Source organism: Cetorhinus maximus, chromosome 22 (genome assembly GCF_964194155.1).
Source record: "Cetorhinus maximus chromosome 22, sCetMax3.hap1.1, whole genome shotgun sequence".
Classification (NCBI taxonomy): Eukaryota; Metazoa; Chordata; class Chondrichthyes; order Lamniformes; family Cetorhinidae; genus Cetorhinus; species Cetorhinus maximus.
In genome coordinates this window covers 70,830,123-70,857,372 of record NC_135900.1, presented here as the reverse complement: position 1 = coordinate 70,857,372, position 27,250 = coordinate 70,830,123, and the positions used below count along the sequence as shown (strand labels likewise).

General features: G+C 44.9%; 1 protein-coding gene across 4 annotated transcripts in view; it reads left to right on the top strand.

The window, feature by feature from the left end:
• The window catches only part of svopl (SVOP-like), a 117,108-nt gene that overhangs the window by 64,653 nt on the left and 25,205 nt on the right, over positions 1–27,250 (top strand). For all 4 annotated transcript variants that reach the window (XR_013580242.1, XM_078568511.1, XM_078568512.1 and 1 more), the window contains 5 exons: positions 6,587–6,650; positions 9,858–9,983; positions 17,994–18,122; positions 19,314–19,387; positions 23,606–23,799. Coding sequence is in view for 3 of the 4 variants with exons in the window: in XM_078568511.1 (XP_078424637.1) it covers positions 6,587–6,650; positions 9,858–9,983; positions 17,994–18,122; positions 19,314–19,387; positions 23,606–23,799 (587 nt within the window). In the remaining variant the exon portion in view is untranslated. The remainder of the gene's footprint in view (positions 1–6,586; positions 6,651–9,857; positions 9,984–17,993; positions 18,123–19,313; positions 19,388–23,605; positions 23,800–27,250) is intronic.

The following is a 27,250-nucleotide window of genomic DNA, read 5'->3' as shown; positions in this document are numbered from 1 at the left end:
GTTATTGTATTTAATGTACTGTGGTAATTATAGTTTTGATAAACGTAGGTCTGTAGATTTGAGAATAACCTGTGTTGTAAGATCACATGATCTGTGTAAACCAGTGTGTTAGCAGAAGGGGGAACCTCTACAAGAGAGTTCTTCTTTAGTTATGGAGTTTGATGCACACATGTAGTTGCTGTTGCTTTCTTGTAAATAAAGTTTAATGTTTCCACTAAGAAAAGTTGTCTGAAGATCAACTCTATAACATGTGCCCTCAATGAGATGCCATACTTTGATTGAACAGCAGAACAGGAGTCTAGGTCTGAATTCCCACTCCTGTTCCTACATTCTTAGAATGAAATGAGGTGGACAATGAACTGATTAGGGAACAGATTACTGCCTTTCAAAGCAGGATCTTAAAACTCCTCCACCAAAGAGGATTAGCAATCTACAAACAAAACCTCAACCATACACCTGAGAATTCAGTTTCAAATCTCAGACATGTACACTTGAGAAATCAGGTGTTTGTGTGGTGTTAATATAATTGCAGGCATTGTGTCAATCATATGATTTACTTTGTTATAAATGGTTTGGGGAAGTTAGTCAGATTTTAGACCCATCAAGCTAATAAATTAATTTCATCCCTCCTGCTGCCAACAAATCCCAATAATTGATATTATTGTTGCTGTAATGCTATACCTCAGGGCTGACTGACAACCCACACTGTAGATAGTTCATCAGCAGCACTTATTAACATGGCTGTGAGAGCTTGAATATTGCTGCTTCTTGTTATGTTTGGTGATTCTCTTATTATCTGAAGAGTCTTGTCAGCGAGGTGAAGAGTGAAGATCCTCTCTGTTTCTAAGGAAAACCAACTGTATCGAACCGGTCTCCAATCGCTGGACAAGCCTGATCCCAGAGTGGAACTCAGCTTGCTAGATCCTTGATAGATCCCCACCCCACTTAAACAGTATAAATTTAATCACATTTCCACTTCTCTTCAGCTCTGAAGAAGGGGCATACGGATTTGAAATGTTAACTGTTTCTCTCTCCACAGATGCTGCCAGACCTGCTGAGATTTTCCAGCATTTTCTGTTTTTGTTTCAGATGTCCAGCATCCGCAGTATTTTGCTTTTAACCTAACTTTTGTTTGTTTGTTTAGAAACGTGGAGAGGGGCTAGTGAACAGAGTCACCGGAGTCAGCTAATGAACTTTTAACAAAAGCATAAAACATTTATTAAACAAGATAAACTACATTACAGTACTCCTTCACCCATAACTATACCTTTACAGATATATAGAGATTTGTAAGGATGCCACAAAAGCTATCTTGTACTCTGTCTACAGTAAGTACAGTCCATGTAAACCAATTGGCGACCCGTGGTCAGGCACACCACACCCTGAAAACAAATAACAGATGCCACCTCAACCAGATACTATGGATCCCTCCTCAACAACACCCCCCTCCCTCCCGCACAGACACTTGTCACACTGTGAGCCAATCAGTCTCACTGAACTCTGTCCTTCACATGAGTGTTTCCAATCTCCACTCTCCAAGAACTCGCTTTGAAATCTTCTCCCAAACCAACCCTTTCTCTCTGATGACTTCCGCAAGGGTCCACCTCCAGGATTTCGACTCCTTATGATATTCCTCTCCCCTGGGTCACCACATGCATTCAAGCTCTCTTCCACGCACTCTCTCACCCCCACTCAGCTGTTAACAGTATACCACTGTTTCACATGTCCATAGGAAAGAGTTTCAGACCTTCAGTTGTCTCTCTGGATCTTTTGACTTCTCACAAGCCTTTATCACTTTAAGCTTGAAGCCTTTCGTGCTCCTCACTCAACTTCACTTAACAGAACCTTTTCCAGGTTCCTGTCCTTCATTTGACTAGAAGGTCTTCTTGGGACTTTCTCCTGTTCCACTCCCCTAGATTTTTGTGGACTTTCTTCTTTAGCTTAGGACTTGCTATCTGCCCCATTTGCTCCAGTCTTTCTCTGGCAGCTACTTTCAACCAACTTTAACTGGGGACTGGCTATTTGCCCCTTCCAGGTTGCTTCTGCTTGGCAGCTGTCTTCAAAACTGAACTCAAAACTGCTGTTTCTAGTTTCTTGTGTGTGTGTCTATGGGAGGGACCTGCCTCTCTGGACACCTGTTGCTAGGCAACAGCTCAGTTTTTTTACTCGTGTTTAATTTCTCTTACAGTCGTTAACTCATTAGAAATGCAGGCACCTTTTAAAGTGAAACTAAAACTCAACTTGATCATTTCTTAACACACAGATACAGAAGTACAAATCAAACTTCAACATTAAAGCTAAAACTCATTCCTAACACCCACAAATACCAATATAACTTATTTAGACTCTCTCTATTTCCGAACGGGAGCAATTGGAACAGCTCGGACCTCCAACCGTAAATCAGTTGGCATCTGATTTTGTCAGCCAACCTTGGCTGTGATTTACTGGGAACTGACTGCATGAAGTCTAGACACTTATGGCCCCTGTAGCATATGTCTGATCAGGCTAGTGTTCCCTATTCTTGTGTGTTAACAGATATTGGACAGAGTTTGTAAACCTTTGCCCATATGCTGGCTATTGAATTTTGCCAGGTAGTTCTGTGTTATCAGATCGCACGGATCCTTTCTCCAGCCTGCACTCAGGGTGACTGACCATCCTGTATTTTAGGGGATTGTCCCAGAATTATTGTTGTTTTCCCATGTCCTGGACCACAGGTGCAGGGGGTGGGTGGTCCAACAGGCACAGGAATTGGTGAGGGGATTGGTGGGTGGTGGGGATGGGGGTGTCTGGCTGCCGAGTCCAGGATGCCTGTGGGTACAGGGGTCAGTAGGCCCAAGCATGTGGGCGGTCTGGCTGGCTTCCCAAAAGTCTTGACTCCCCCCAACCTCAGTCACTAGTGTCTGCAGCACCACCAGCACAAGCCTTTCCCCACACCCCCCGACAAAATGTCCCTTATTTCTTTCCAGCAGCGTGTGACCTGCCTCTACTTTCAATCCAATTAATTTCATTGACACAGTACAATAGCAGCAACAGCTGGATTTGTAAGCATAGAGAACTTGAGTTCCCATGACCCTATGTAGCTCCTCCAGGAAATGCTTCCCCTATCCCATTTCCCACAATGCATCAGTGTGCCTACCTGTCTATGCCATGCAGTTAGGATTGCAGCTTTGGCCTAGGTTTTAAATACTCAGTACTGTAAAAATTTCAAGCATTTTGGTCTGATAAATGCTGTCCAAAACTTAACCTTAGCTAGGTTATCAATGGATAATTGCAACTGGACCACTGCAGACAGTCTATACTTATAGAGAGAGACAAGGTTAGTGCTGGCATTCAGTTTTAAGACAGAACATCCTATATTTCTCTTTCCCTCTCTCTCTCTCCCCCCACCCCCATCTCACCTAGCCCCCCGTCTCGCTGCTACCTCACCCCATCTCACCCTCACCCACCGTCAGGGGTGTCCCCCATCAAGGGTGTCCCCAACCAATCTCAGCTTTGAAAGAGGGATATGAAAATCAGGAGGCTAAAAGAGAGGGCAACCCTGTGCTAGAAAGTTGAGAGCCTGGAGGAAGAGAGGGCAGGATATTCCTCTGGTATAATTGGATGCAGTGACTAGAGGAATCGTTAAGCTAAGGGTTTCTTAAAAACATTAGGAAATTAATGTCATTTTGGGGAAATATTGAACCCATGGCCTGCAGTACAACTTCAGTGGGATTTGATTTAACTTTGCAAAATAGATATGAATTGGAAGGAAACAATTTGATGGGGCAAGTTTTCTCATTATGTACTTCAAATATCTACATGTTACTAAAAGGAAATGTGTGCATACTTGCTGTCCACAAACCTTATTTCCTCTTGTTACACTTATGAGCCTGTATTTTCCACAGTAAATTGCCACGTCAACGCTTCCCATTCAATTTTTCTATCAAGTTATGAAGTTACAGATTCTGGCCACTAGGTGGCCCCATGCAGTGGGTTTCTGACATTCCTCCACCTCCATCTTGTTTCTATAAAAATACAGTTCTCACCACAGTCACATTTAAAATAGGCAGTCACTTATTTGGCTGTAAAGGGATAGATATTAACCATTTGCATTAACATCAATTTCAGGGTTGCTGGTTCTACCATCTTAAATGCTTTTTAATTTTGGGCAGCTGTGTTTACTCAGCAGTTTGTGCCTCGCATGAAGGTGATTGGGTGGCAGCCTTCCATCTCCTAAGATGATGGTTTGTCTGTGATGGCCGACTCTGTGGCCAGGAGCCCCGTTCTGGCTGGCACGGCAGTCTTGGCCGCATTTGCTACAAAGGAAGACAATGGGCTGAGAAGATGCATGATTCACCGGGTCCTCTTCCCAACCAGCTGAATTTTTGTTTCTGCTGACCTCTTCCCAATGCCTTTCCAAACAGTCAGCCTCCAGAGGTTGCAGCCATCAGCGACTATCTCCCAGTTGTCACTGTCAGTGTCTGCCATCTTCACATCCCGCTTGCAGGTGTCCTTGTAGCAGAAATTTAGACCTCATTAACGGATGGAAACATGGGGCGGAATCTAACCCTGCTCCCTGGTCTAATGTGCTCTTTCAGCCTGTAGGCAGACAGAAGGTTTCATCTCAGTGGACAGCTAGCCCCTTTATGAGCATGCAGCCCCAGGACAGCTAGTGGTACCTCCCTGGTAAGTGATCCACACATGCACTGTCCCACAACTGGTACACCTTTCTCAGCATGAACTGGCCCCACACATTCAGTCCTCATGTTCCATCTGGTGCTGAGGTCTTAAACACTGACTCCCAACTGGCACATATACATTGCTTCATGCCCCTCATGGGAGCCATTTTGCCTAAATTGCAAAGTGCCACTTACCTTGTTGAGCGGAGGAGGTTGTTGACCCCATTCTGGAATTGCACCCAGTTTTGGTTGTGGAACACACAGCTGTTTACTGCTGCAATCTCCATCCCGGCCACCTTAGTCAGGCAGGACTGTCTCTTGCAGTCATTGCTGGGAAACAGGACCCCCTTACCGCTGTTCCCGGACGGCCTGGAGGATAACCTGCAGAGAGCCATCACCAAACTGTGGACCCACTTGTTCTCTGCACTGAGACATTTTATCCACTTTTGTATGGGGTGACAGCAGTTGATTGAGATCACCGGTAGAGAGTGGGTGGCACCAGCTACAGGGATCCAACGATGGCAGGTGGAGAGGGGGTAGCAGCAGTTAGAGTTGAAAAACTCCTCTCAAACAGCCAGACTGATGCTGCTGACTTGTGGGGAGTGAATGCCGTTATGGCACCCGGACCTTCGACCCTGTAAGATAACAACGGGATCAATGACTTCCTGCCCGCCCCTGTCGCACAATTGGCTGGGCCCCACGACTCTGAGTATCTAATTGGCTGTCCGCTGCATGATTGCATGGGGCCAGCCACCTGCCTCTGAGTGGACTGTGCACTTCTGGTCCTACCGTCGGGACATTCGGCGCTTTTGCAGAAGCCTACCCATGATTTCAGCTGTGGTTCAGTTGTCTGAGAGTCAGAAGGTGCATGGTCCCACTCCTGAGATGCATGCACAATCTCAGCTGATAGCAGTGAGGGAGTGCTTCCTGTCAAAGGTGTTAAACTGAGGCTATGTCTGCTTTCTAAGATGGATGCGAAAGGTTTCATAACACTATTTTGAAGAGCAGAGAAGTTCTCCCCAGTGTCCTAGCCAATATTTATTCTTCAACAAACATCAACTGAAGCAGATTATCCGGTCATTATCACATTACTGATTGTGGGAGCTTCCTGTGCATAGACTGGCTGCTGTGTTTTGTACATTACAACAGTGACTGCGTTTCAAAAAGTATTTCATTGGTTGTAAAGTGCTTTGAGACATCTTTAGGTTGTGAAAGTTACTGAATAAATACAAGTCTGTCCTTTTACTCTTTTTTCAGACATAACAATTGGCCCAATTACTTTGTGTACTTAAAACTGTCCAATCCCTTCCAAGTGGCATGGAATTACAATTTGTACTAAGCGCTGACTACAGTTTAAATAAAGCTAGTTACATTGCAGTTTTGTTTAGCTCATTCACTAGTGATTTAATATATTCATGTCATAGAGTTGAGTACGGTCCTATAATAGTGCTACCCTCTTAGATCAGTCATGGCGTGTAGCAAGCAAACTCCGAACCCATCTGCTATCACCTGCGTGGTCTGGACTTATATTCTTTGACTGACCATTGGAAAAGCTGCAGTAACTTCATTATTTTTTAATGATTCGACTTGGACCAAGATTTACACACTTCCTCAAGTCTTGATGTCATGCAGATGTGATATATTATTTGCACATGTTTCACTAAGGGTCTTGTTCAGTTCCCTATGTTTGGATAAGGATTCTCATTAACTGCTTTGGTTCTTTCCAATGTATGTTGTAGAACAGGATCTTGTTGGGCGTTGGCTTGACTTCTGTTGTTCTTTGCTGCCTCTAAGTCACGTATACTTCTCTCTGCTTTTCTTCTTCTTGTATCTTGAACCTGCACAGGCACGATGGACTCCTTCTGTACTGCATCATTCTATGACAACTTTTTGAAATGGTGACATCAATTTTATTTTCTTCTGTGCAGATTTATTCTCATGACAGAGTTCATGCCCACCAAATATCGAGGTCGTATTTTACCGTTGGGACAGGTGAGCAAGTGTGTGTGCTATGAACAGCTAAGTGGTCAGATTTCAACGGTTGGCAAGTTGATACTTTGTACGAGAGACTATTTAGTGTTTATCATCTCAACATCAAGGAGCCCTAGAAAATCTGGAGCAAATAGGAATCAGGGGAAACGTCTCCGCTGGTTGGAGTCATACCTAGCACAAATGAAGATGGTTGTGGTTGCTGGAGGTCAATCACCTCAGTTCCAGGATATCACTGCAGGAGTTCCTCAGGGTAGTGTCCTAGGCCCAACCATCTTCAGCTGCTTCATCAATGACCTTTCTTCCATCATAAGGGGATGTTTACTGATGATTGCACAATGTTCAGCACCATTTGTGACTCCTCAGATGCTGAATATCCAAATGCAGCAATACCTGGACAATTATCCAGGCTTGGGCTGCGAAGTGGCTAGTAACATTTGCACCACACAAGTGCCAGGCAATGACCATATCCAACAAGATGAAGATAGATTGGAGGCCAGGCAATGACCATATCCAACAAGATGAAGATAGATTGGAGAGGTTGGGACTGTTCTCCTTGGAGAGGAGAAGGCTAAGAGAAGATTTGATAGAGGTGTTCAAAATCATGAGGGGGCTGGATAGAGCAGATAGGGAGAAACTGTTTCTGCTCGTAAAAAGATCGAGAACAAGATGGCACAGATTTAAAGTGATTTTCAAAAGACGCAAATGTGATGTGAGATAAAACATTTTCACAGTGAGTGGTTCGGGTCTGGAATGCACTGCCCGGGAGTGTGGTGGAGGCAGGTTCAATCGAGGCATTCAAGAGGGCATTATATGATTGTTTGAATAGAAACAATGTGCAAGAGTATGGGGAAAAGACAGAAGAATGGCACAAAGTCATAATGCTCATTTGGAGTGCTGGTGCAGATGCAATAGGCCTCCCTCTGTGCCGTAACATTCTGATTTCTGTGAAGAGAGAATCTAACCATCGCCCCATGACATTCAATGGCATTATCACTGCAAAAAACCCCACTAACAACATCCTAGAGGTTACCATTGACCAGAAACTGAACTGGACTAGCCATATAAATACTCTGGCTACAAGAGCTACAAGAATCACGTGGCGAGTAACTCACCTCCCGACTCCCCAAAGCCTGTCCACCATCTACAAGGCACAAGTCAGGAGTGTGATGGAATACTCCCCACTTGCCTGGACGAGTGCAGCTCCAACAACAGTTAACACATCCACAAACATTCATTCCCTCCATCACTGACGAACTGTGACAGCAGTGTGTTAAACTGCAGAGACTCACCAAGGGTCCTTAGTTAGCACCTTCCAAATCCACGAACACTACCATCTGGAAGGACAAGTACAGCAGTTGCATGGGAACACCACTACCTGGAAGTTCCCCTCCAAGCCATTCGCCATCCTGACTTGGAAATATATCGTAGTTCCTTCACTGTCACTGGGTCAAAATCCTGGAACTCCCTCCCTAACAACGCTGTGGGTGTACCTACACCACATGGACTGCAGCAGTTCAAAAAAGCAGCTCACCACCACCTTCTCAAGGGCAATTAGACATGGACAATAAACGCTGGCCCAGCCAGTGACATCCACATCCCAAAAATGAATTTTTAAAAAATCAAATGATAGCCTTGGTGGGCACTCCTGCTCTCCTCTCTGAGTTGTTTTCCTCTATTGAAGGGAAAACTTGTTCAAGAAAGAATACTTATATTTGGACTGTGTGTTCAGCAGAGATGTATAACAGACAGCTAATCCCACAGTGCCTGTTTCACAAGGTTTCACAAAGTCCAAATTATCCCAATGCCCAGTTCTGCTCAAGACCAGCCCCTGAGAAGAACAATGACCTCTATCTACAGTTTGTGCGCATATGCGTGTGTGTGGAGATATGGGGGTGCCATTTTGATGTGGGCATTTTAATCAGGTGGGTGGTAGGTGTCTGGAGTATTCAGTGCGGGACCTGGTGGATTTTCATGGTGGCTCAAATCATTAACCCACGGTCAGTGAGCTGCCAGTGTGAGGCAGGTATCCCAGTAGGTAGCCTGCTGATCTGGAGGTGGGAAATTGGACATGAGCAGCAGCTGAAAGGGGAGATGCATTTTGCATTAGGATCCAAAGATCCACAAACAACTGGAAGTAAAAAGGACTTCTCTGAGAGCTCCATCTTGCTTTCTCTGATGGCAGCTGAAGGTCCCTTTAATTATGGCTGGAAATGGTCACCTCCTCAGCCAGGGACTGGCAGGAGTCAGGTGGTAGAGACAAAATTAACTTTGGGCTCTTAATCATGCCACTTGAATCCCAGATGCTAAAATGCAAGAGGTTTTCTCCTGTTTCTGATTGGGTGTCTGGTTGCAAGAATTCAGGTTTTTCCAAAACAGAAAGCAGAACAAGCATCAACATTGCAGTAAGTCAGCATAACTATCCACCGCTTAAGTTTGCTTTGGTTATAGCTCATTTTTAAAGTATAGGCAGGGCACTGGTGAGATGAAAATCATCCCCATAGAACCATAGTAGTTTACAGCACAGAAAGAGGCCAAGTGGACCCATCATATCTGTGCTGGATCAATCCAAAACTAATGCACTACCCTGAGACTCAGTGGACTCAGGAGAATATTGCTAGCACTAGGTGGTCGGGGTAAGTTATTTGGTTAATGTTAAAGTTTACTTAAGTCTTTACATTATCTTTATTGTAACAGCAAATAAATTCCTATCTGTGCCATTACAATGGAGTTATGAATCCACTTGTCTTCAACACACTTTTCTCAAAAGATGGCCTTTTTTCTCTTTCCCCTCCACTTTAGATCTGTTTTACTCTAATCTTTCTGAAGTCCTTCAGAGCCTGATTGATGTATGTCATTCTTCTAAATCTTGAACATTTTTAACCATGAACAACTTTTGTTCTCAATATCTGTTGATTTAACTCATTTAGGTGTTATTTTGAAATGTACGTTACCTGCATTTTACCATGTATTGTTACACTACCTGTGTACACTTCACCTCCCTCCTCCTCCCTTTGTTTTATTCAGTCCGACACTGGGACTTCCTTTTTCCAAGTCAGATGGAGAATCTTTAATCAAAATTTTAACCCTCTTTTCTCTCTCGCCAGAATCTGCCAGACCTAATTATTTATTTCACTTCTCCTGTGAGGAAATGGACCAGTCATTCTTATTTTTTTCTTTTTATTATTTCCTTCTCTTTATCTCTTGTAGATCTTCTGGCTCCTGGGATCCACAATAGAGATCCTGCTGGCATACCTAATTATTCCCACGTTGGGCTGGCGTTGGCTTGTGCGTATCTCCACCATACCCAGCATCGTCCTGCTGGTGCTATTTAAGGTGAGGCAAAGCAATCCCTTCATTCTCAGAGCCCACAATTTTAACAGATATTTGATTAAATGTGTGTTAAACTGACAACAGAAAACAGTATAGCCACTGAAGATTGTATAGAAGGGACACAGATCCTTTATGGAGGATACAGATTGTTTATGGAGGGTAGGCTGTCATCGTCTTTCCTTTCCCACCTCAATTCTACTCTTCTTTTTCCTTGCCCCTCCACTGAACTGGTACTCCTCTCACTCTCCAAACCCTACCTGTATACTCAATCTTCTTTTCTCATCTCTTTCCAACTGATGCTGACTCTTAACTTGAACGTGAGGGGTTGAAAAGTAAAGAGGTGTCAGTCTGGGCTCAGGGGTAGCCTCTGGGTTAGAAGGTTATGGGTCCAAGTCCCATTGCGGAGACTTAAACATAGAACCTAGGCTGACCTTCCCAATGCAGTACTGAGTACTGCATTGTCAGAAGTGACAACTGTTAGATATGTTAAACCACGGCCCTGTCTGACCCTTGAGTCTTTTTTTTATTCATTCATAGAATGTAGGCATTGGTGGCTAGGCCAACATTTATTACCTGTCCCTGACTGTCCTCAGGAAGGTGGTGGTGACCACCATCTTGAACCACTGCAATTCATCTAGTGTAGGTACATCCACAGTGCTGTTAGGGAAAGAATTCCAGGTTTTGACCTAGTGACAGCCAAAGGAACAACAATATAGTTTCAAGTCAGGATGGTGAGAGGCTTGGAGGAAAACTTGCAGATGGTGGTGTTCCCATGCATCTGCTGCCCTTATCCTTCTAGGTGGAGGTCACAGGTTTGGAAGGTGCTGTTGAAGGAACCTTGGTGAGATGCTGCAATACATCTTGTAGATGGTACACACTATGCATCAGGGTGTAGGGGATGAATGCTTAAGGTGGTGGATGGGCTGCCAATCTGTCAGTGAGCAGGTTATTGCTGAGCGAGTGCTGCTTGATAGCACTGATGGCAACACTTTCTATTACTTTGCTGAAGATTGAGAGTAGTATGATGGGTGGTAGTTGGTCAGATTGTATTTGTCCTGCTTATTTTGGAGAGGACATACCTGAACAACTTACCACCTAATGGGTCGACATCAGTGATTTAGTTGGACTGGAACAGCTTGGCTAGGGGCGCAGCTGATGCTGGAGCACAAATGTTCAGTGCTATAGCCAGGACTTTTTCCGCACTTGTAGCCTTTGCTGTACCCAGTGCCTTCAGCCATATTTTGATGTCATGTGGAGTAAACTTGGATGAAGACTGGCTTCTGTGATAGTGGGGCCTGAGAAGGAGGTTGAGATAAATCATCTAGTCAGACTGCTGGCTGAAGATGTTACAAAAGAATCCCCATCCATGGTGTGCACTTGAACTGAATCACTTACATTAACAGTAACAGGATGTAGGAGCCCTGAGCTGGTGCTGAGGTGGAGTGCTGTTGGAGTCTAGTCTGTGTTGAAATTTGACCAATATCCATGCAAGTAATCAGCTCTGTAGTAGCGAAGCTTATTGGGATACACAAGGCACAGCCGGGATTATAACTCTGGTCAGCTAACTGTCTATCACACCATGCCAAACCCATCATATGCCACAGCAAGTGAGTGTTGACTAGGTTTTTGACTGAAGAGTGCATTGCAACGATTCCCGATTTTGCTCTCACCTAAAGTCTCGACATGTACCTTTGCCAACAAGAATAACAACCAGAAGTATGCCCACCAGTCCAAGGCTGCTGAGTCCAATAAAGTACCCCTCATTGCCTTGACTAACAGCTAACACAAGGACCAAGCGTGTGACCTCTGAGATCAGTGTGATTGGAAGAGCCATCATCCTTTGGTGAATTTAAATTGTAGTTTGTTGTGTTTTGCTTAGGTCTCAGCTAAGATATCGGGTGGAATTTTCTGTGCCCACTGGTGCTGGGCATGTTCGGCGGCGTGAGCGGACAATATGGCGTGATCAGTTTCACGATGATGTGAAATCAGTTCGCAGCTGTCCGCTCAGCCTGCCAATGGCGGGTCGCGTTTCCTGCCATCAGACGTCGGGAACTTCAATGTAATACATCAGCATATAATTATCAGGCCAGCCCTCTGGAATCATCCTCCTCCCCTCTGCTGGGTCATCTGTCCACGTCAGCAGGAAAGCACGCCGACGTGTTTCACAATAGCACATAAAAGACGTGCACTTGGTGGCCTGCACTTTGAGGGGAACTCGGAAGTGAGTACAAAGTAACATTGTGCAGCGCTTGCCAGGATCGCCTGTTGGGCTTCAAGCTTATGGGGTGTTGTGGGGTCAGGGTTAAGGGCAGCCCAGCCATTGAGCCGACCTGTTGGGGGCTGAGGGGGCTGGGGGAGAGCAAGGGCAGCCCTCCCATTGAATATGGTGCACAAGCATTCGGAGTAGGGGGTAGGGTGGGCGAGGGAAGTTGCCACGAATTAGGGAAACCTGTATAAAGTAACCATTCCTCTGCAACTGAGGCAATTCAAGTGCAGCCACATTGATATGATTGGAGTCGGGCTTCTAGCTTATCTGCCCACTCAAGCAATGCAGAAGCATCAAAGTGCCACCAAATACTCCAAAGCTTTTCAACCCCTGCTGGCACAGGCTACAAAGTCATGAACATTTCTGTGGACTGCAGAACAGTTGGACGACTGCACACTTTGTACAATCTCCTCGCTAAAGCTGGCCATGGAGCAGTCACTGGCGAAAGTGCTCACAGACCCTTGCAATGTCAGCATCCCGGTTTGGACCAGTTTCCCCCATGATTCAAGCTTACAGTGCAGCCTTGCAGCGCATGCAGTCCAGTGGGCAAAGCTGCCGCCAATCGGTCAGGTGAAGTGGGACAGTGATGAGTGGGGTCTCGGGTAGCCATGCAGCACACTAATCTCTGGCCAAGTAGTGGCCAGCCCTCTCTGGGAACCATTAAGGGGCCTTCATACTTAACCAGGACAGGTTCTTAGTACACCCATGCTAACCATGTGTCTCTGTCTTTCATCCTGCAGGAGTACATCAGGATCATGGAGCCTGGTGAAAGAGCTATATGCCTGATGGCCTACAGAGCGCAAAGACGATGGAGGAGACAGCGACTGAGGCTCCTGGCTGAGCAGAGGCAGGAACAGCAACCTCAGGAAGGAGAGGTGGCCAGGGATCCTGCACACACTGCCGAAGAACCACAGCGAGCCATTGCTGGTCAGCACCTAGCGACGCCCAGGGTCTATAGACGCCGCCTGGCATTCCTGCAGATGACCAAGAACCAGTGTCGCCGAAGACTGTGCATGTCTAGGGAGCTGGTTGGTCACATCTGCCAGCTACTGCTGGATTTTGTGCCAAGCAGGGATCTCACAAACCTCCACCCACAAATGCATCCATGAGGTCACGAACGCCATCTTTGTGAGGGCACACAACTTTGTACATTTTGCCCAGGACCAGGACAGCCATGATGCAAGTGCGACTGGATTCACCCAGATCTTGGGTTTCCCACAAGTTCATGGTGCGATCGACTGCACTCATGTGGCACTCAGATCTCTGTCGCAACACACGGTGGACTACATTAACCGCAAGGGGTTCCATTTGCTCAATGTGCAGCTGGTGTGCGATCACCAGAAACGCATCTTGCAGGTATGCTCACGGTTTGCAAAGAATGTGCACGGCTCTTACATTCTCAGTCGGTGACAGATCCCTGAAGTCTTCCAGGGTCCACAGAAGTTGCAGGGATGGCTCCTCGGGCACAAGGGCTACCCGCAGAGTTTGTGGCTGATGACACCCGTGTGGCAGCCTCAGACTGCAGCAGAGCAAAGATATAATTAAGGCTCATGCTACAGCTCGCAACTTGGTGAAGCAGACCATTGGGATGCTAAAGATGAGGTTCCATTGCCTGGACCGGTCTGGACCCTGCAGTACAGTCCGCAGAGGATGTCACACATCGTCTTCTACGCCCTTTACAACCTGGCGCTGCAACTGGGAGATGAGCTGGCTGAGGAGGAGATGGTGGAGCTGCATGTCTCCTCTGATGAGGATGAGGTGGTCTTCGGAGGTGACGATGACAGGGATGAGGCCCTTGCACTGGCTAGACAAGGCAGGCGCACTCAGGAGGCCCTCATAGCTGCTAGATTTGTGGAGGATGATGACATGCAGTGAGGTGGCCCCATATATCCTCATATTGCATCTGTGAATGTTTGAATCCAGTCTGACTTATGACAGTGCAAATACCCTGTGAGAATGCTCCTGTCATGGGGATGCAGTGGAGGCCCTAGCAGTCGATTGCAAGAAGATGATGACAATATGCAGTGAGGACACTCCATAGATCTTCACACAGCCTCTGAGAATGTCTGACTCCTGTCTGGCTGAGGGCAGCTCGCTTGCGCTATATGACAGGGTCATATCATAGGGATGCAGACATGAAACTTTTGAAGCATCTGATCCTTTGTCTGCCTTCAGCACCTGAGCCCTTCAGGATCACAGCATCAGGGTCACAAATGTTGAAGAAATGGGGGCCAGCTCCACCTTAAAGGTGTTGAGAGCACACAGAGAGAATGAGAACACTTTGTGGCACCTGCACATTACATTCTGGAAGCAATGACAAGCACTGCCGAGGTGCAGGCATCAGTACTGTTTCCAGGGAGTGAGAGACCAGACCATCACTTTGGTCCAAAGGCTGCACAGAGCACAGGGAAGAGGCCCTGGAGGCTGCACAGAGCACAGGGAAGAGGCCCTGGACTGAGACATCTGCCTTTATCTTGTACAGAAAGGGTTCACATCTGAGTGACAAGAACACTGCTCATCAGAACAAGGAGCCATAGGCAGGGAAACATTCTTAGGAGTTTATTGACAGTAGTGAACAGTATGTAAAGTGATTAACACCCATGCCCAGGCTATGCAACTAATTCTTCTTAACTTCCTAAACCTGCCGCTATATCTTGGTGCACCCTGGACATCCACAGCTGAAGTGAAGGCAGCCTGCTGACTGCTACACCCTGTCTGTTATGACCTTGATGGGCGTCCTCGGGAGGGCCGAGACTTGGAGGGTCCTGGCCTGCTTTCTGGGTCCTGCTGTGTGGCAGTGGCACCCTCCTCGGCCTGTGGAGCTGGAGCTGCTGAGGTCACAGGAAGAGGGGACTTGGATGGGCTGGGCACTGTCGGAGTCATCTGGGCGGATGCACCTCCTGCTCCTCCTCCCTATGTGTGCCCAAGGGCCCCAGGCTGACTCCTTAAAGAGGAGTATCTGGAGTGAGATTGAGTTGCCCGGCACCCCTCTTGCGTACACACTGTTGGGGGCCAACTATGGCGCTAGTGATGGAGTTGAGCCCGTGCAGCAATGTAGGGGTAACGTCCTGGACCAAGGTGTCCATGGCAGCCAGAACCTAACAGCACTGAAGAAAGGTCATACAGACTAGAAACATTAACTCTGTTTCTCCCTCCACAGATGTTGTCAGACCTTCTGAGTTCTTCTCGCATTTTCTGTTTTTATTTCAGATTTCCAGCATCCGCAGTATTTTGCTTTTATCCTACCAGAGTTAACTTCTGTGCGTTGGTATGCCGGCGCTATCACCTCAGCCTGAAGGCGGACGGACTGCTCCATCATGCCTTGCAATCTGAGGAGTGCAGCGGACATTCCTTCCTGATGTCCCCAAGCTTGCCTTTGCAGCTCCAGCAACTGTGACATGACCAAGTCCAGAGGCCTGTCATCTGACTTGGACTTAGCAAATTTCTGGCCTCCAGCAATCCTCCAAGTGCCGCATGTCAGGGTGGTCCCTGCCACCACCTGCTGTGGATCAGACAGTGAGAAGTGCTCACCAGATTGTGATCCTGAGGCTATTCTAAGGCTAGGTCCCACCGGGGTGCGTGTCTCTGCACTAGTGGAGAGTGTGGGTGAGTGCTGTGATGGGACTTTAAGGAGGGTGCCTTCAGATTCCACTTCAGAAGTTTCTTTGGGGCTTGATTGGAGGCCCTGGGTTATGGACTCCATTGGCTGTTTTGCCAATGTGCCTGTGAAAGCAAGGAGAGATAATTAGTGCATGGCAGTGGCCTGTAAAACAGGACACATTATTCACAGCATGGTTGTCTGATGGATGTTGCACTGCTGGACTATCACTTGGTAGAGCAGTGCCAATATCACCGTCAGCACAGGACCGGTCCAGATTGTCGCCGGCCAGCTGGATGGCTCTGTTTTCAAAGTTGGTAAGGACCTTGATTTCAGGCATTCTTCCAACAGTCTGTGACCACTCCCTGTTGTTGTGTGCCAGCTTGTCCTGCATGAATAGAGATGGAGAAAGTGTGAGCAGGATGCCAGCCAGGCCAGGTGATAAGTATGTCTGGCCTGTGTGGATGGGATGAGGACAATGACGGCGAGTGAGAGAGCGTGAATGGTGATGCCCCATGAGCTGGCAGTGAGTAAGATTCCTATGGATGTGTGATGGGTTTGAATGCTTGAGTTGATAGTGATGAGAAGAGTGAATTACCCTGGCAGAACAGAGGAGATCATTCATCCTCCTGCAGCACTGGGTGGCTGTCCCCTTTCAAAGGGTGTTGGCGCTGACCACCACTGTCACCACCTCCCAAGCCAGATTAGTGAGCTTGCTGCCCATCCTGCGGCCAGATCAGGGGTAGAGGACATCCCAGTGGGACTCCACGGCATCCAAAAGTTGTTCCAGTGATGGGTTGCTGAACCGGGGGCTGCAGTCTTTTTGCCTTTCAGGGCCATGTCTTCTTTGCAGCATTCGTGGTCTGGAAGCACTGAGATGTATGCGCAAGGCTGGACTTTAAATATGGTGCCTGGTGTGATGAACTGATGAGACGATGGCAGGCAGGCAAATGAGAGCCTTCCCGCCATGGAAATGGCATGCTTCCCGGGAATGCCTAACTAATGTGGTGGGTCTGGGGTGATACTGCATGAAAACCCCCATCATAGCCATCGGGTAAAACATCATTTTACAAGCCCACTATCGCACTTAGTGCAAATCTGGGACAATTCTGCCCATTGAAGAATTCATCAGCGCTGAGACGTGACTGGAAAATTTAAACAATTGAAAAACATCCTGCGAATATTTCCACAAGAGTTCTCATTCCAAAAAGGGTATGTCCAATGAATTGTTTGAAATTTCACAGAAATCTCATCATTGCTGAAAAAGCAGGAAGTCACCAAAAGTATCCAAGTTATGCCCCAATTTAAGGAACAAAGAATAAGTGTTTGCAACCTGGGTGTGGAATTCCTTCCATGTTTCTGTTGGAAATGTAATAAGATAATCAGTTGTAACTGTAGAAGGGAGAGATGTGAACTGAATAAAACGTGCTTTATATTCCAGGTGTGTTCAATTGCTTAGTAACAAAAACTGCTGCAAGCAAAACAACCTGGTGCTGTTCCAAACATTCTGGAATGTTCTAGAGCTCGCAGTTGCTCAACAGATGGTGAATGTTCGTGCAATGTAGAGTCACATGATTTTGAGCAAGCATTCATCAACAGTGTCTTGGTATTGCAATGAAGAATTGTTGACGCTAGTTGGATGACCTGTATTAATTTGTGTTACAAGGAATCCTGTCTTGATTTGCTACATCCATAACTGTTTCTTTTCTGCCCGAGTGATTCTGTTCTTAACAAATTATACCACTACCTCCATAACTGATGAGCAATAATCTCATCTCACACCTTGACTCTAAGTAGGAGCATTTCTTGGAGTGCTTTCTAGCTCCCTCCCAATAAAAAAGTGTGACCAAGAATTTATCAGGTGACTTGCTCCCCCTCCAGAGTTGCTAAAAATGTTGATCACATATTTTGTCAGTCGGGAGACATGTTTGACCAGTCCTACATTTCAGGCTCCTTAATGGGCCCAATTCTGCCCCAATTCAACCCATAGATCACTACGCTCACTCCCCTCCATCTAATCATACATCCATTAACCCATCAATCCAGCCACCCACACAACACCCAACACAATTAACTCACCCACCTATCCATTCACCACTGATCCATTGTGCACCCATTATGCTGAATCTTCATCACTTCTCTCTTTCAGTGTATTCCAGAATCAGCCCGTTACAATGTCTCTGAGGGGAAATCTCAGATTGCTACAAAGACCCTGAACTACATTGCAAAGATGAATCGTTCCTGTCTCCCTCAGGGCTCTTTAATGGAAACTGAAGTGGTAAGACCAAAAAATACCCCCATATTCGTAGCAATTTAGTTCCCAGTGGCTGGAGAAGATTGCATATCACCAGGATCATATGTTAAATAAGATCTTCAGCAGGGGAATGTCTTTTAGGATGCTCTGAGAATCGGAGAACAATTGGAAATAAGTAACTACAAAATAGTTAGGTTGAATATAAGATGGCTAAAGATTGTAGTTTAGTTAAAGCCAACAAGCTGACAGATCAATGAAAACCCAGGTGGAATATTTTTCTTAATGCTTTAGTTTGTTGTATCTTCAATTCCTAAGGGCTGTCAATGTTGGTGCATTATTGACTACAAACATTATGAATGTCATTTTACAACTGGATTTCCTTCAATCTGAGCTTCTGAGTTAAGAAAGTTCACATTTACCCATTTGGTGAGAAAGTTCTGATTAATACTAATTTCTTTAGTAGTTTGGGTGGTGCAAGGTGGCTGGGGGTGGGGGGGGGGGGGGGGGTGGGGGTGGGGTGGTCTACATATAGCTTCAGTGGCCTGAACTGAAGCCTTGAGCAACTGATGCTCATTATCCAATCCACACTAGAAGAATAGATGCCTGGGCAAGGTCTAGCTCCAGAGGCAGTGTCTCCCCACAAGAGCCGGCACTGGTAGGACCAGGAAGGGGAAGGTATTTGTGATATAGGTACATGGGCAGCTGTTTTGTACTCAGCAAAATCCTAGACACAGCAATGAGTTGAATGTCCAGTTAATGGGTTTTTAGTTAAAGGAGGGACATTAGCCAGGATAATTCCAACAATGTCAATAACTTGGTAGTTTTTATATAGCACCTTTAGCCTGCAGGAATTCCCAAAGTTTTCAGAGGTATGAGAAATAGAAAAGATGACGAGCTATGATGGGAGAGTTTGGGAGGTGACTGAAAGCTCAGTTGAAAAGATGGGTTTTCTGATTTTTTTTTAAAGCTGGGAAGAGAGTTGCTCCCAGTACATCAAATAATAGCACTATGCCAATGAGAGGACCTCTCAAAGCTACAAGATGGTCCCTCAGAACTGTTGTTGAAAATACAACGGGAGCATGATATCAAAACTCAGTGCTGGAGAAAGCTGCACCAATTGGGTATGTGCATAGGTCATCATTGTGATAGGATAATCTTGACTGAGAGAAGAAATGACTGACAAATTTCTGACTTGGATTTTTTTTAAATCTGTAGCCAAGGAAGGGGACACTCTTTGACTTGATAGATACAGAGTACAGACGCACAACACTACAATCCTGGTTCATCTGGTAAATGCTGTCTACCTTCAAACTATATCCAGATATTTAAACAAAGCTGTAAATATTCTATGGCTAACACAGTGTGGCTCTTCTCCTTCTGCTCCTCTCAAGTTGGTGACTTCTTTGAGTTACAGGCACCACAAGTGCTGAAAACTATTTGGCACCCCTCCCCTACCCCACCTCTGCATTCTTCAGTTGGAGATCTAGATGGTCAGTGTTGAGACATTGAAGTATGAAAGGCATCATGGCTTAGCCTAAATCTGTCATTCACCTGACTTTCAGTTCAATTTTCCTGCAGGGGTCTTTAGATAGTAAATAGGGCCAGTGAATTTCTGCTTACCACATTGAGATGGGAGGAATTTAGTCCAGGAGCCAGGGGTCCTACTGAAATCAGCGGGATTCTTGAGGCAGTGGGAAGGGGCCAGCCAAACCCGATCAAGCAGCAGTGGGGATGTTCACTGGTGATTGCACAATGTTCAGCACTATTCGCAACTCCTCAGATACTGAAGCAGTCCATGTCCAAATGCAGCAAGATCTGGACAATATTGACGAGTGGCAAGTAACATTCGTGCCACACAAGTGCCGGGCAATGACCATCTCCAACAAGAGAGAACCCAACCATCATTCAATGACATTCAATGGCATTACCATCGCTGAATCCCCCACTATCAACATCCTGGGGGCTACAATTGACCAGAAACTGAACTGGACTAGCCATATAAATACTGTGGCTACAAGAGCAGGTCAGGGGCTAGGAATCCTGCAGCGAGTAACTCACTTCCTGGCTCCCCAAAGCCTGTCCACCATCTACAAAGCACAAATCAGGAGTGTGATGGAATGCTCTCCACTTGCCTGGATGGGTGCTGCTTCAACAACACTCAAGAAGCTTGACACCATCCAGGACAAAGCAGCCTGCTTTATTAGCACCCTTCCAAAAACATTCACTCCCTCCACCACTGACGAACAGTGGCAGTAGTGTGTACCATCTACAAGATGCACTTCAGAAACACACCAAGGCTCCTTAGACAGCACCTTCCAAACCCACGAAGACTACCATCTAGAAAGACAAGGGTAACAGATACATGGGAACACCACCACCTGGGAGCTCCCCTCCAAGCCACTCACCATCATGACTTGGAAATATATTGCCGTTCCTTCACTTGCTGGGTTAAAATCCTGGAACTCCCTCCCTAACAGCACTGTGGGTGTACCTGCACCCACATGGAAGGCAGCAGTTCAAGAAGGCAGCTCACCACCACTTTCTCAAGGGAAATTAGGGATGGACAATAAATGCTGGCCGAGCCAGCGATGCCCACATCCCATAAATTAATTTTAAAAAGCTGGCCAATTAGTGAAAGTGATGCGCTGGGCCCTCCCAATTATGTGACAGGGAGGGGCCCTTTTGCTGATCTCACTGATAATGGTGCCTATGGTGCCTGCTGACACCTCCCTCGATGCTGCTCTGGTCATGTGTCCAACATTGTGATCTACATTAAAAATGGAAGGTGGAGTTATACTGTTTGCAAACAAAACAGCCTTACTCTCGTTCCATACCAGGGTGCTGTAAGATTACTCTTAATTGAAAAAAACATAGGTGGCTATATTCTATAATGTAAACTTGTGCTGCTCTTGGATTATTTTGCGAAATCATATATTTTTCACGACCTAGACTCCAATGTCAAAGAAGTCGTGCTGTATTAAGTTAAGGTGACAACTCATGTCACTGGCTGCCGCCCTAGATTTGAGTTCCATTCTGTTACCCTCAGACTATCCCATCTGCCCCTCCCCCTCTGATCTGCGACCCTCAGATTGGCCCATCAGCCCCTTCTCCTCTGATCTATGACCCTCAGACTGGCCCATCAACCTCTCCTCCTCTGATTTCTTCTCCTCAGGCTGTCCTATCAGCCCCTCCCCCTCTGATCTCTACTCCTCAGACTGTCCCAGCAGATTCCCCTCCTGCTGACCTATACCCCTCAGACTGCAACTTTGCAAGTCCTTCCATCCTCCTGTGAAAGGCAGCAGTGAGATGACTGGCTTTCCACCCCACTACTTCAACATTGCCAGCTTTTACTTGTCAGGGATCTGACAGCCCATAATCCCCACTCGCTATCTGCTTAATTGTAAAAGGTACGTGTAATACCGTTCAACATGCAAATGAATGTTAACAGCCTTCTTAGCTATTAAAGTTGGCTTCCTGCCCCAATGATGCTGCCTCAGCGCCGGCCATTTCATTTGGCCATCAGTTTCGGCCATCGGAATTCCTGTTTGCCCGCTTCCCGTCTCAAAGCCCACTTCAGCAATTTGCAGTAAATGCTGCCCTATGTTTGAGATTAGCTAGTTTAGCACAAGTTGATGATGAAACCTGGGTCGATTGGACCTTCTGTTATACCTAACAAGTGTACTGACCCACCAGAACATAGGGTAATGTCAATAACAGTCTTCCATTCTCATGTATTTGGGAAGGTGAGCTAACTTGGGCTCTTGGTTGGCTGAACATCTATAGATTGAGCCATGATCCAGATTTGAGAGTTACCAGGGATGGTTGGATGGCCAGATCTTGCTATGATGGAACTCCCTACCCAATGAAGCACTTTCAATCAAGCGGTCAATGGCTGTGAGGCTCAAAGTCACCACCATCAGTTTGGGAGCTGAGGAATTCAACTGCTTGAGCTATGGATCTCACTATTGCAGACTTCCACTTTAAAAGAATTTCTCCCTGTAATTACAACAATGTCCAGGACTCTTTCAACTTCATCTGGATCTCCCGTGGCTTTGCCCATTAGAAAGTCAGGATAACAGGGAGATTCCCTCAGAGCGTGTTAATGTTGTAGGTATTGAGATGGGATCTACACCTCCTGGAGCTGTGGATGCACCATCTAATGAAGGAATTGTATAACTTCAGGCATGACTGCACGTCATAGAACAGTGATGACCAAATAAGGAGTGGGTGCCATACAGACCAAATTTAATAAGCTATAGATCTGGCATCTCAATCGACCCTTGAATCAAATAAAATATTTCCATTGGTGACAAGAATTGCTTGGCTAACAGCTAGAAATTGAACAGTATATGGCCTATATCTGTATCTTATACACTTGTTTGAGTATATTTCTTATCCAACTTACATGACTCAAGAAATGTGGATCTTTGAATTGAATTGGTAATAATATTGATCTCACTAGGTGACTAGGTAAACAGACTATAATATTCCACATAAGCAACATGATATCCTGTCCAAAGGCCCGTGAGACAATGGATATACCTTTATCTTTGGCTACATCTGAGCAATAATGCCTAGATTTTGCAGGAGCAGCACATCTTGCTGCATGTCTGGTTAGTTACACTTGTTTGTGAAAATTTAGTTTTTAACATTTATTTTCCCAGAGTTGCTAGAAGTGTAAGCTGACAATGAGGCAATGGGACCAACTGGGCATCTGAAACTTAAGTGAACAATGGAACAAGCAGTGCATCTCCTTAAACAATGAGATTAACAGATTCAGAAATAAACAGAAAAATGATTGAGAAGGGGGGTGAATTAGAGAGGGTGAATTCAAAGTCAAATCAGGTGCAAAAAAGAAAATAAATAGGCATGAAAGACTGGAATAAGAGAAAAAATGTGACAGAATGGATAAGTATGAAACTTAAATTTGACATTTTTAAATCCAGCAGCAATTCACAACCTGACTCTTCACTCTTAACTGTTTAGTTTTTGGTCAAAAGATGTTGACAGCAATCAACATATTGTTAAAAGGGTATTTGTGCTGTTAATTACTAGACTATGGATAAATTCAGCAACTTCATGAAAATTATGGGGAGGTTGAGAGTGAGATGCTGTTTTTCAAAAGCTCATGGCAGAATGGTGTAAATTGGCCAGTAGTTTGCAGCAATTTGCAATCCATGAGGTATCCCTTCCTCATCGCAAGTTGCTGGCTGATTTGCACATTAATAATGGTGCCATTATTTTTTCAGCAAATTCTGGGCTAATAAATGTTTCTTTGTGCCTGTATTTGAAGGAGGCCCGAAGGGGTTTTTTTAAAGCAATGGGCCAATTTAGATGGTCTTCTGCTTGGCCTGGCTCACTTGAATCAGGCTTGTGACGATTGACCGCTATTATGTAACGATTTCCTGAAATAATATGCCGACATTTATTTGGTAAAATAACCTGAGTTGAAACCGATTGAAAGAGGGTGCCTGTTTTGAAGTAATTGACTTCCATGGTTTTTCTAGGTTGGGAACTGCATTTGCATATTATGGGCTGGTTTTAACCAGCTCAGAACTATTGGAAAACAATCCCGTCTGTGCTAATACAGGAGGTAGCAAGGTATCAGATGTGGTCACTACATTGGAGACCTGCCACTGTAAGATGTTCAAAGCTGAAGACTACCAGACCATGATCATCAGCACTTTGGGAGAATTCATGTGTAAGATTTTGAAAATTTTTAATTATTACTCATCCTTTCTGTTGCATGTAATTGTTGGAATTCATGATCTTGAATCTATGTGACTCTGAACATTGCATTATGTGCATGTTGAAAGCTGGAGGATTGTCCTGTTCTTCCTCTTTCAAATGTCTTCAGTGTAGAATATGACATAATATTGGTGCAGCTTTAGACAGCTGGGAAAAAAGGCAGATATCTCATGGTCAAGAAGAAAGATTTGTAAAAATGTTACTGTAAAAACTGGTCGGCAAAAACCAAATTACATACTCCCAGATAAGGATGCACACAGTAGAACTTCAATGCAATAACTGGACAATAACTCTACATGACTTCTGCATCTAAGGTTACAGTTCTAAGAAGCAACAAGTTCTACTGGCAAGTAAATTGCACATTCCAAAGCTGCATGTTCGTTAATTTTTTTTTGATTCGCTCATGTGATGTGGGCGTCCCTGGCTATGCCAGCATTTTTTGCCCATCTCTAATTGCCTTTGTTCAGAGGACATTTTAAGAGTCAACCACATTGTGTAACTCCAGACCCACAGCATAGACCAGACCAGGTAAGGACGGCAGACTTCCTTCCCTAAAGGACATTAGTGAATCAGATGAGTTTTTACGACAGTCGGCAATGGTTTCCTGGTCATCATCAAACTTTTATTGAATTCAAATTTCACTATCTGCCATGGTGGGATTCAAACTCTTGGTCCCCAGAGCATTACCCTGGGTCTCTGGAATATTAGTCCAGTGACAATACCACTATGCCACTGCTTCCAGCCCTTACAGGGACCATTCAGTTTAAAAGAGAATATCAGGACCCACTGTTCACAATGAAGTTAACACTCTACTTTTCAGGTGCAGATTCTCCATTATTGTTGTCTCGGGTCGCAGACGTGGTAGTTGTGGGTCTAGGCTTGCAGACAATGCTGGATGCAAGGCTTTGGTAAACTTTACCTTTTATTGAACATTATATGTGTACAATACAGACTCAGCACGAGGCTCCACATAAAACTATCTTTCTCCGTGCTCTGTTGTCATGTGACCTTACATCACTGTTGATGTAGACCATATATTTACATATTTAACATTAACCCTTTATACAACAGACTTCAAATGTCACAGTGCTATAGTGTGTACACTCAGCAAGTTTCAAAGCCACTCCAACATCCAGTTGCAGCAAACTTTGAACATGCCACCATTACTGGAAGCACAAAATCTAGCCCAATATCTCTGCCATTTCCTTATTCCACTTTATGGTTTCTCCTGTCTTTGCCTCCGCTTTGACTTTTGCTAATCTCTTCCTTTTTAATTATCAATAGAAGTTTGTACAATCTGTTTTTATTTATATTCCTTGCTAATCTACTTTCATATTTTCTTTTCTCTTTATCGATTTTCTAGTTATCCTTTGTTGAATTCTAACATTGTTGGACAGGTTGCATAAACTGGGACAAAAGACACTCCCAAGTAAAATAACAGTAATCAGCCTAGGTATTATTAACAAAACGTAAAGGATATATTTATACTTTTGGGAGCTCCCTCTTAATTCCATACCACAAAGAATTTATAAGGACTGGTTTATGAAAGTAATGTGCCAGGAATTCAACTAAATATATCGCAAAAAGAATTGAATTATATACTTGGTTGAGGGTAGTGTTTAATAAAGGGCTAGTGCATAATGCATGACTTGGATTTGTAAAAGGTACTATATAAATGCAAGCTTCTTTCTTAATAGGGGATTTCCTGATCAGGGGAGCATAACAAAAATTTCTTTATGCTTTTAGATTCCTCCCCTCCTCAGAGGCGCCATATCAAGCAAAGGGGTAATTTAGCTCCCATAACTTACAAATAACACTTGTGTTTGGCAAACTTAGGTATGACTGTACACTAAGTACATGATGAGAATCAGATCGCTTGCAGGTTAAATTTGAAGGTGCTCCAGTAGCCTGTGTGAGTCAACTTAATGAAAAGGCTATTCAGCAACATTCTTAGCCACTATAATGACAAACAAAATTATTTTCTTCTGATACATGAGATCAGTTTGTATTAGCAGTATCCACCTAGGCTGTGCCTCACACACTATCGTTGCCATGGTGAGACTGCAGTGACATGTTACTGATGATATAGTATCGGCCAAACAGCAAGAGTAATTTCACTTCACAAAGCCTTTATTTTCTTCACCCCTACAAAGCACAGACTTAAGGTTACTGGGACAAACTCAATTTATGTATTACAAGCATCCAAATTAGTTCTCACATTCATATGCCAATGTTAGAATTAATTTGCAGCATAGGATGAGACCATTCGGCCCATTTTGCTTATGCCAGCTGCTTGAAGGAGCTATCCAAATAGTCCCTTTCCTTCATCTGTGCTCCTTCTAAATCTTTTAAAATATTTACCACTCTTTCCCTTTTATAAGTTATTGAGGTAGATTTTCAACCCACCACTCAGTTTTAAAACTAGCACTGTGAATTGGCAAGCTCTCATAGCAAATTTCATTTCCACAGAGATAGCAAGTGTCAAATCCGCAACGTCAGTTTCAAGCAGGGGTGACGATTTGAAAATCCACCCCTTTATGGACTCTGCATTCACCGCTGCTTCTGGTGCGGCATTCCATGTGCTAACAACTCTGTTTTATTGGTGATGTTCTTGTGTTTATGTCATCTGCTTAACAACTCACTGAACAGTGTAAGTATTAATTTACCACACTGATAAACCTTCCTAAATTTGAATTAGGAATACATGGTGCATTTTCCACCCCGAATGGAGGCACTGAGAACGCTGAGCAAATTAAAGAAGAGAAGCGAAATCTGAGTAGATTATCTGATGTCAAACTGAACAAAACAGGCCAAGAAGGCCCCAGGTTTCATCCTTGCTGTATGAAGACTTAGTTGACCTCAGCCAGGCCAGAATTTGGAGGAAAGGCATTCAGCCAGACTTCCCATTCAGCCATTGAAACCTGCTCCATTACTACCAGGACTCTCCCATTACAGCAACAACTGCACCTGGAACATCCCACTCCACCCTCCCGGGCTGATAATCTGAACCACCTGCCATCAATGAGGAAGAAAGCTCCTCTGAATAATTGCTTTAAACAATTTCTCATAATTTAGGCAAAAACAATATATTGCATATGCTGGAAATCTAAAATAGGAACAGAAAATGCTGGGAACACTCAGCAAGTCAGGCAGAATCTGCGGAGAGAGAAAACGAGTTATTGACTTGAAACCTTGGCCAGGTTTTTTGCCCCAATATAGGGTGGGAAGGGAGGGCATGTAATTTCATGCTGCCAGCCAGCGTGCTGGTTTGCCAGCACTAACCCACCCCCATCTTCACAGAGGCTGGATGGTGGGAGTGCAAGTGATAGATAGCGAGTTATGGTAATTAAAAGGCTAATTAAGGCCATTGATCAGAGGCAAATTGAACTTTTCATTCAGCCTGC